At 35.3% G+C, this 10,264-nt stretch overlaps 3 protein-coding genes and 1 pseudogene across 3 annotated transcripts; 3 read left to right on the forward strand and 1 right to left on the reverse strand.

Annotated features, from left to right (window-relative positions):
* The first annotated feature begins 1,488 nt into the window (after positions 1-1,488).
* Positions 1,489-1,899, forward strand: LOC108042544 (translation initiation factor IF-2). Its single transcript, XM_017120867.2, has one exon. The coding sequence runs from the start codon at positions 1,498-1,500 to the stop codon at positions 1,897-1,899; it is 402 nt and encodes a 133-aa protein (XP_016976356.2). The 5' UTR covers positions 1,489-1,497.
* A 1,533-nt stretch (positions 1,900-3,432) lies between these two features.
* LOC108042530 lies at positions 3,433-3,888 on the forward strand. Its single transcript, XM_017120854.2, has one exon. It carries the CDS (start codon positions 3,442-3,444, stop codon positions 3,886-3,888), a length of 447 nt encoding a protein of 148 aa, XP_016976343.1. The 5' UTR covers positions 3,433-3,441.
* A 1,124-nt stretch (positions 3,889-5,012) lies between these two features.
* On the forward strand, positions 5,013-5,393 carry LOC108042529 (translation initiation factor IF-2). Its single transcript, XM_017120853.1, has one exon. It carries the CDS (start codon positions 5,013-5,015, stop codon positions 5,391-5,393), a length of 381 nt encoding a protein of 126 aa, XP_016976342.1.
* An 830-nt stretch (positions 5,394-6,223) lies between these two features.
* LOC108042542 lies at positions 6,224-6,596 on the reverse strand (annotated as a pseudogene).
* Positions 6,597-10,264: the final 3,668 nt, after the last annotated feature.

Consider the following 10,264-nt stretch of genomic DNA (forward strand, 5'->3'; position numbering starts at 1 on the left):
CAAGTCGTCTGAAACTTAGAAATAACGAACATGAAAATGGGTAAAAAATTTGACTAACGCTAAAATGAAAATTTTGAATGCAGATTTTTAGAGAATCAAACCACAAGTCTTAGGAGGTATGTCACTTTTGAATCGGATTAAATTTGGTAAAGTTATGAACTATAGAAGTCCAATTGTGGGTCACCTTGTTGCATGTCGTCGGAAACTTAAAAATAACGAACATGAAAATGGGTCAAAAATTTGACTAACGCTATAATCAAAATTTTGAATGCAGATTTTTAGAGAATCAAACCACAAGTCTTAGAAGGTATGTCACTTTGAAATCGAATTAAATTTAGTAAAGTTATGAACTATAGAAGTCCAATTGTGGGTCACCCTGTTGCAAGTCGTCGGAAACTTAGAAATAACGAACATGAAAATGGGTCAAAAATTTGACTAACGCTAAAATGAAAATTTTGAATGCAGATTTTTAGAGAATCAAACCACAAGTCTTAGGAGGTAAGTCACTTTGAAATCGAATTAAATTTGGTAAAGTTATGAACTATAGAAGTCCAATTGTGGGTCACCCTGTTGCAAGTCGTCGGAAACTTAGAAATAACGAACATGAAAATGGGTCAAAAATTTGACTAACGCTAAAATGAAAATTTTGAATGCAGATTTTTAGAGAATCAAACCACAAGTCTTAGGAGGTATGTCACTTTGAAATCGAATTAAATTTGGTAAAGTTATGAACTATAGAAGTCCAATTGTGGGTCACCCTGTTGCAAGTCGTCGGAAACTTAGAAATAACGAACATGAAAATGGGTCAAAAATTTGACTAACGCTAAAATGAAAATTTTGAATGCAGATTTTTAGAGAATCAAACCACAAGTCTTTGGAAGTATGTCACTTTGAAATCGGATTAAATTTGGTAAAGTTATGATTTCTACAAGTCCAATTGTGGGTTACCTTTTTGCAAGTCGTCGGAAACTTAAAATAACGAACATGAAAATGGGTCAAAAATTTGAATAACGTTAAAATGAAAATTTTGAATGCAGATTTTTCTAAAAACGGAGAAATATTTTCGTGGCCTAGTTCGGGTTGAGCTCACTGAAAGCTAGTGTAAAAGTATACTATTCATTAATGTACTTTTTTTACACATTAAACACATCATTTTTATAAAAAAAAGCGCATCTGAAATATTTATAAATTACTTTATTTACTATATGAACTTGCATATACCAATTTTAATTGCAGTCCTAACATTTAATTAGCAAAGGTTTGAGGTCATAAACCTTTTATTTGACCTGCGTGAGAGTTGAGAGTGCAAATAACTTTGCAGCTTAAGTTTTGTGAGTCACACGACTTACCTCCTTTATTAGAACAATTAGTTTAAAATAATTAATTGTGCATTTGTGACTCGGATTGTTTTTGAGTTTCAGAAGTATAAATGTGTTGACTTTCCAATAGAAATCGTCAGTTGTCTCACAAGCAATAATCCCAATTAACATAAACAAAATGGCATTCCGCTTCATTTTTGTCTTCATTGCCACAATCGTCCTGGCTCAAGGATCAATTATTTCACCAGTCGAGCAAGGATCACTCGTGGGAGTCCATCACTCTGGAGTGGTTTCATCTGGAGCTCCAGTTGTGGGTGTCCCCCGTGGCCATGCGGCAGTTGCCCTACCTCAACGTCCGGCTTCCGGTCATGGGTCACTCGCCGGTCCAGTTGGAGGGCCCCGACGATTGGGCGGTGCTGGTGTGGCTGGACCTCGTCCTCATGGGGGTGCTCCACGTCGAAAGGCTGCTGGATCCCACAATCGTCCTGCTGCTGGTGCCCATGCAGGCCGTCCTATCGGAGGAGGAGCTGGCCACGGAAGTGCTCATCAAAGCCGCAACCGCAATCAGAAACCCTATTAGGAAACCCATGAAATCCATTATCCACTGATATAAAAACTGTTTCAGACCCATTCTTCATACTTGTTTATTTGTCCATCCTACTAATTCCTTTAAATGATTCTCACCTTACCATATTCTGCAAATAATAACAATTGTTATAAAAAATACTTGTGTTTTATTCGTTTTCTAGTGGTTGGGAATGGGTCTAAAACTAATATATTATTATGGAAAGGATTTAATTTCAATAAAATGTAATATTTTCTTGTTCACAACAGGCTTAACTCTAATAGAGTATGAAATTTATACCATAACTCTTAATTTATTTTTTATATGCTAGCAGAGGTGTAATATTTTGGGCAGAAGTTTAAAACACAGAGAAGGAGACATTTCCGACGTCGATAACCTACGTTGTGCACAGCGTGTTCTAATTTAGTTAAAAGACTGTCTCGTACAGCAGGGGACTTAATGAATCGATTCCAGGTTAATTCATAAAAATTTATATGTTTACCATAATTCTTGCTGCATGACAATTTTTTGGGAAAATTGGAGCAAACTTAAATTTAGTCAGCTGTCAATGCCATTTAAAGCGAGGCGAACGCTGTCACAAACTAAGAGTTTGACTGTATCAGTAAGATAATTTCTAAATTCATATACTTTAGAAAAGTGCTTAGGGATTATTGGATTTTCAAATTGTTTAATTATTTTAAGTAAGTGGGACATCATTTTTTGATAAAACGCCATTGAACATCCCTTGAGTTGACTATATCACTAATTTGTGGCATGACTGCAAAAGTATTAAAAAAATTTAAAATACTGAAAGCTACTTTGGTTACTATAAATATTTTGTTGCATGTGTTTTTAAATCTCTATTTTTTGCATTATTATCAAAATCAAAAAATTATAACATCATAAAATTAAACGGTTTCAAAATTAAATCGACAAAATGCTACACCGACGAAACTTAAATTTTTGTTGCAGTTTAACACCTGATTAGGAGAATTGCCATTCTTAAATAGGTTTAATAATACCATCAACAAGAACCTGAGTAATTTTAAACAAATCTATGAAAATACTGATCTAGACATTATGCCTATAAACTCATTGTAATTATCGGCTGTTAATAATTATTAAAAAAAGCATACCTGACATTAAAAATTATTAAGCCCAAGATTGTATAATTTAAATAGATATCCAGAAGATAATATAAAAGTTAGCCAAAAAATGAAAAGTCAAATTAAATATGAAAAGAATATGCGTAACGTAATGTTCAGCTAATTATTAATTCTCTGAACTGTAAAAATTTTTCTTCGGCCGAGACAATAGGATCAGTGAACTTAGGCTGACATTAGAACGAGTTCAGAGGGTGAAGTTATTAAAAAGCTGGGTCAAGCGAAAAAGTTTTCGGACGCACGTGTTGACATTTCCATTAATAATTATTCGTTAAGTGTTTTGGTGTTTTGTGTTTAGATTTTTATATAATCGTGTTCGACTATAAAAGCGTTCATTTTTCACGTTTAAAGTATCAGTTTAACCTGAGGCATTCTTCCAAATAACCAACCTAAAATGGCATCCCGATTCATTGTTTTCTTCAGCGCCATAATTGTCCTGGCTCAAGGATCAAATATCTTGCCCATCGAACAGGAATCTGAGGTGGCAGTCCACTCTGGAGTCGTCTCGTCTGGAGCTCCTGTTGTCGTCGTTTCCCAAGGACATCCATCTGTTCATCCTCAGCCCCAACGACCAATCTACGGTCATGGCCCAGTGTCTGTTCCAGTTGGAGGACCTCATCGTGTGATCGGATCAGGACCTCGTCCCTATGTGGCTGCTCCTCTTCGTCCGGCTCCGGTATCCTATGTTCGTCCTGCTACCGTGGTTATTCCTGCTCCTCGAGTGGTCGTTGGCCCTGCTGTTCCCATCCGCCAGCCCCATGGAGTGGCTGCCCCAATCGTTGTTGGATCTGGACACGGCAACGTTCACCAGACTCGTCATCACGGCCAGAGACCCTACTAACAAGCCGACTACCCAACTGTACCACTTTTAGCAACAAACAATTCGATTTAATCTAAAAGAGTTTTCAACTTTTTAAAACTTTCCTGTATGTCCCTTTTAAAGCAATAGTAACGGAAATAAAAATTGTATACCCAAACATTGTACTACCGTTTGAGTACTGTTAATAAAAATCAGATGCCACAAATATTTTTCAGTTTTTCTGGTATAAGGAACACGAAGTTGTGGAACTATAAAAGTTTGTTCTACAACAATATATTATAATGTATAATAAGAGGTCGAAACTTAATTTTTAGGTAATCTTTCTGGTTTTAAATAATCAAATTAATATATACCTATTCGTAATGTTTTGTGGGAACAACAATAATTTTGCAGCTTTAAGTCTTTACATCTATATATTATTCACAGCAGAGTGTTTTAACTTCTTAGATCGCAGTTAACAACACAACTATATTAGTTATTAAACCTGTGTTTAGATACTACATTTTGGGAATCTATTCCTCCCAAATTAATCAGAAGAAGCATTCAATATATATCTATTTACTGACATATTTTATAAACATTTTGTATATGTATACATATCAAAATTTTTTTTTATTTTAACCAAAAAAGTATACACCGAATTATACACAGAACATGATACATTGGTAATGCCAGCGAAATACAAAAATGTTTAGTTTGGATACTTGAGGACTAAAAAAAAATGTATTAGGTATTTTTATTTTTAATTAATATTTAATGTTAATAGAAAAATTAAAATCAAATAAAAATATAAGAATTTAACACGTTTATAAATGTTAAGAATAAAAAAACTTCAACAAATCACGATAGCGTGTTGATGAGTATAGGAATGATATTTTACATTAAGTGAAGTTCGGAGAATTTAATTTGAGAAAACTGGATCAGAGAGGAAACTCCAGAAAAATGTTATTTATTACACTTTTATGTAAGTGATTACACTTCAAGTAATTAAATAAGAATTATCCAATTTGTTTGCCATCTTTCTTTTCTTCATGTAAATTCTATGGCCTATAAAAAAGCATGCACATCCCCAAGGTACCATCAGTTGTCTAACAATCATCTAAAAATTAATTTCAGTTCTCCTCAAAAAAAAAACAAAAGCAAATATGACATCCAGTTTCATTGTTGTGCTCAGTGTCCTGATCGTCCTGGCCCAAGGATCGCATATTTCGCCAGTGGAACCGGAATCCCCACTGGAAGCCCATTCGGCCGGAGGTTCTTCTTCGGGAGCTGCAATTAGTTTCCCCGAAGTGCGACCAGCCCCCGGATCGCAGTCCCAACCTTCAGCTCCTCGTCCCGTGTCAGCTCCTCGCCCTGTGGTTGCTTCTCGTCCTGTGGCAGCTCCTCGTCCTGTGGGTTCTCCACGACTTGTAGCTGCATCTGCTCGTCGACAGTCTCGTCCATCTGTCATTGTCAACGCTGGACGTCCCATCGGCGGAGGAGCTGGTCATGCCCAGAGCCGGAATCGCATCCAGAAACCTTACTAAATCAAATATAACACTGAGGCACGGCAGATTGATCTGAACAATGCAATTGACTTAACAAATAAAACTCGTATTTTAAAATTATAATTACATTCTTTTTATTTAAAAAGAAACTTTATTACTTTTTTTAAAAAGAAACTTTATTTGATCGTTTCTCGTGTATATAAAGGGTATAAATTAATCTGAACTTTTATTTTCCCAAGGAGTAAATGCATATGCGCAATCCAAAGTTTTAAGAAAAATAACATCATTTTGCAAAATGATCTGACTTCTATTTAAAAATTCCAATGTAATAATATTGTTTTTATGTTTCGATAAAATTACAAATGATCTTTGTAGATGAATTTCAAGACACAATGGTTTTATATATTGCATTAATGCTTGGTCAAAAAAATTAAAAATATTGAAAATCTAAAGGTAATTTGGTTTTTAATTGCTAAACTTCAAATGGTTGGCGACTTTTTCAATTCACTTTCAGACTTTTAAATTCTTGCTGGAAATTCGCAGTGGGGCAAAAAATGTTTAAATCATGAAGTGCTCTCGGTTGGGTGCTTAACTTGTCGCCAATGATTTAGTTAACAAACTAAACATTTCATTAAAGGTGCGATTGGTGTTAAGGATTAACTGCTGGCAATAAACTGTGAATGGTAAAAATGTTTACCAGATTTATATTTAAATATTTCCACCATTGTAAAAAAAATATTACACGCGTTATAGGTTTTTTATAACAATTGTTATTATTTGTATTGAGTAAGTAGGTAAAAATAATATGGTACAAAAAAGTTCCAGTATCGAAATAAGTTTGGTCGTATGCTGATGGTGTAGAGCGTTTCCTAGTAGGGTTTCTGGTTGCGATTGCGATTCTGGTGAACATTTCCGTGCCCAGCTGCACCTCCAAGTGGGCGACCATGAGCGCCAGCAGAAGGACGACGAACAGCACCACCATGAGGACGAGGGCCAGCCACTGCAGCTCCGCTCAATCGACGGTGTCCTCCAACTGGACCAGAGATTGATCCATGACCGGGGGCGGGACGTTGGGGTTGGGGAGCAGCTGAATGGCCACGTGGAAGACCCGCCACTGGTGCTCCAGATGAAACCACTCCAGAGTGATGGACTCACCACCGACTCGTGATCCACTGAAGACAAATACGATCCTTGGGCCAGGACAACCAGGGCACTGATCACGAAAATAAAACGGAATGCCATTTTTTTGTTGTTTGGAATTGAACTTTTGATTAGGTGCTCGATTGTTGATTGTGAAACAACTGATAATTTCCTTCGAAAAAGTGTTTACTTTTATACCAAAAACTTTGAGTTCTCCAAAAAAAAATTAGCATTCAAAGCATTTTAACTTTATTAAAAACTTTTCAAAGATTATCTTGATAATGACAGTGATGTCATGAACGAACTTTAGTCTGATTTAATCTTAAGTTTCCCTTTATGATCCATTTGACATTATTTCATTATTTAGCAATTAGTGAATAAGAGTCTTATTAACTTATACAAATTAAGTCGTTCATCAACCTGTCTAATATTTATTACATACAAAAAAAAACAATGTATCTAAAGTTGAAAACGCAATTTTCAAAATCAAAGCAAACACAAATATTTTGATAGATTTACCTTTTTTACTTATTCGGCCAGCTCCTAAAAGCAATTTATGCATAATACATGAATGGCTGGCTAACACAGAAGCCCCGTTTTCATAAAATTATGGCTTAACTAACATTGCTGGCAGCTATCGGCTTAATTGGCATATAGAAGACTTGATTATGGCGGCTATTACCTAGACGAAACCATCATTGAGATTGCCAGGAAGTTGAGTATTTGCGAAATCGGGTCTTAAAATATAGGCTTATTCAAGTGAGGGAGATCGAAAATAATAAGTAACCTTGCCATATATATCTCAGGGTCTGTTTATTATCCATAACAATGAAAGCAAATTAGGCTTATGATTGTCTAAGAAATCGCACACCCAATTGAGTTTTGATAGGTGGGCAATAATAAAAAAAAATGTTAAAAATGAAATGTCATGGTGGCAACATTTAATAAAATTACGTAAAAATCATTTTGTGATTTCCACAATTTAGAAAGTGAAATCAAGTGTGTGAACCAATTTGGGTGTATCACTTATATGGGAAAAAGTTTACTTCCAATAAAAAATACTTGAACATTTTGAAAAAATAAAATTTTAATTACATTTTTATTGGTTCTTCATTTGGTTACTTAATTTGCCACTATCTGAAACTCTACTCCCATGCAATCGTGACTCATTCGCAATGTTGTCGCCAGCTGTGCGATCTGGGTGTTAACACTTTTTATTTATTTCTATTTCGTTTGTCAAGCTGACATGCAAGCGTTACGGGTTTCCAGTTACTCGTTTTAATTTTAATTACATTTTTCGTATACAATTAGCTAACAAATCAATGAGAAACCGTTAGACAAAAAGAACAAATGGGGGAAAAAAAAACACAAACACAGAAAAATTGTATATCAGCAATTGCTCAATCGATTCGATCAAATAACAAATAACTTTGTGCCGAATATTGACATTTCGTAAGCATTTGAAAAGTGAACGCGACAACAACAAACCTAAATGCAGTGCGTTGGTAAAAATCTTGAACACGTTAAGAATGCTGGCAAGGTTGTCTGCCACGGCAGCTGCCGTTGTGGGCCTCCATCTCAGTCTCCGGTCTCGATCCTCCGACTGCGTCTCAATCCTAAAGTCTAACTTAATTAAATTGGATTTTATGTGCCGGATTGGATCGGCCATTTGGGGCCTGACGACCATGGCGAGGTGAGGCTAATCAAATGGCCAAATTGTAGGCGCGTTTTACCATTCAACCGCCAGCCAGGCCAAGTAATGAGCTTTTTGTCGGCTACACGACTCTATTATGATGAACATGGCAATCGTCCAGCGATAAATATCAATTAAGACTCCGTCAAATGGCTCAATGGCAGCAAGAAAAATGGTAAACTAATACCGCAGACATGCTAATGTTTTGCTCTACATTGAGGCTGTGCGTAAACAAAAATGTCACACGCCATTAAAAATTAATAGCATGTTTAAAAAGCAAAAAAGCCGAGTAAAAAAAACAAGCAAGATTAAATAGAGAAAAAGGAGTCAGCCAGACTCGATGCAGTCAAACCGGGTCGATAATACAAAATTTCGGCATTAAATGCTCATACGACAACGTCAACCCCAAACAAAAATTGAGTTAAATAAAAGAACAAAAACGTGGCATGAACAACTTTTCAAAAAATGCGTGGTACATTGTTAATACTGATCTTGTTTTTTTGGTTGCTGCTCTGGTCCAAAAATGTTGCACAATATTCGTGCGTTCATGCAAAGCAATTGTCAAATGCAACAAAGCCCAAAGCCAAAGGCCACAAAATCGATACGGACTCGACTGTTGGCCATAGCCAAATTTACCACAAGAAAACTCCATTTTGCGGTGCTTAGGCGAAATTAATATCAACTGGCCCGCATTTTGACGTTTTCTGGTTTACGTTTATTATTATTAGACACCTTTGCATTACTTTATTGTATACTCCCTCCGAATTTTGACTTATGCTGAAGGCCTGCCTGATTTGTGTGTGCGGTTTGACAAATTAAATTAATTGGCTAGTACTGATATGCCCGCAGTTTCTTTGAGGCTGTAAATGATTGGTCTGCCGAAGGTGCAGCTCGGTTTGGCAAATTGAATAAGTACGTGAAGAAAAAAGAAACGACTGCAGATTGAGATTTTATTTTTACATGGGCATGGAAGATCACAGATAGCGGTGTAGGAGTTGTTTGGTGGAGCTAAGCCGTCACTAAATAATTATTGAGTCTTCGGCTAATGGAAGTAAAAAGTGTTTTACTGTGAAGGAGTATTTGGTTGCAATGGGTTTAATGATTTAAAATCAAGATTGTAGTAAATGAACAGCTATTCGCAGTAGTTAATTAAATGGTTTCTTTGATTAACAATATAATTTGGATTAATATATTAGTGATTATCAAGTCATATTTTAAATTGGCCTAAACAAATTTAGAATTCTGAACCATTTGCTTTTAGTATCGGTGTCTCATGAAATTTACGGAGTATTAAACATGAGATATACCTAATTGTGATTGTAAATCAAGAGTTGAACAACATTTTTCTAAAAGTTGTCAATGCTTATAAAAAAAATTTTATTTATATTGTAATATAATACAAACCTTGAACTTTTAGACTTTTTTTTCTAAATCGGTTATAAATTTTATTTTGCATATTTTATTGCATGTTAAAATACTTAAGTAATTTATTTGCTTACCAATGGCGATTTTAAAATGTCATTCGGTAGACTTCAAATCAATTGAAAAAATAAGCAACACAAGGGTTTTATTACACGTAAATATATGAATATCAATTAATAAATCAATAAAGTAAGCTGAAAGGGTTTGATTATCTCAAAAATAGAAATACCCCTAGATGCTATATTTAAGTTTTAAACATTAAGTTTGGCGTAAATTTAAATAAAACGTAAAGTTTGTAACTGTAATATCCAATACATTTATTAAATAATTTTAAACATTTTTTGTGCATTATGTGTTAGATTAAGTGTTCCAAAAAATCAAAAGACTTAAGATACAAAAGGCGTTTTACCAAACCAGTACCTTTGAATATTATTTTATAACAATTTTTACATCGGCTAAATCAACAATCGAAATCGAAAGACTTAAGACACGAACTGCGCACTACATAACCCACCACAGAATCACTCAATTCACCTCACAACAAAGCGCACGCAACCCAACACGATTCCACTCAAACTTTCACTCAAAAACGAGTCGGGCTTGGGGCGTCTGTATTTATTTTTTTTCGCCGCTGCTGCCGCCGGCACTTGGCAGC

Source organism: Drosophila rhopaloa, unplaced genomic scaffold (assembly GCF_018152115.1).
Source record: "Drosophila rhopaloa isolate 14029-0021.01 unplaced genomic scaffold, ASM1815211v1 contig_178, whole genome shotgun sequence".
Lineage (NCBI taxonomy): Eukaryota > Metazoa > Arthropoda > Insecta > Diptera > Drosophilidae > Drosophila > Drosophila rhopaloa.

Coding starts and splice junctions, on each gene's coding strand:
- LOC108042544 (XM_017120867.2), top strand. CDS start 1,498: ATGGCATTCCGCTTCATTTTTGTCTTCATTGCCACAATCGTCCTGGCT.
- LOC108042530 (XM_017120854.2), top strand. CDS start 3,442: ATGGCATCCCGATTCATTGTTTTCTTCAGCGCCATAATTGTCCTGGCT.
- LOC108042529 (XM_017120853.1), top strand. CDS start 5,013: ATGACATCCAGTTTCATTGTTGTGCTCAGTGTCCTGATCGTCCTGGCC.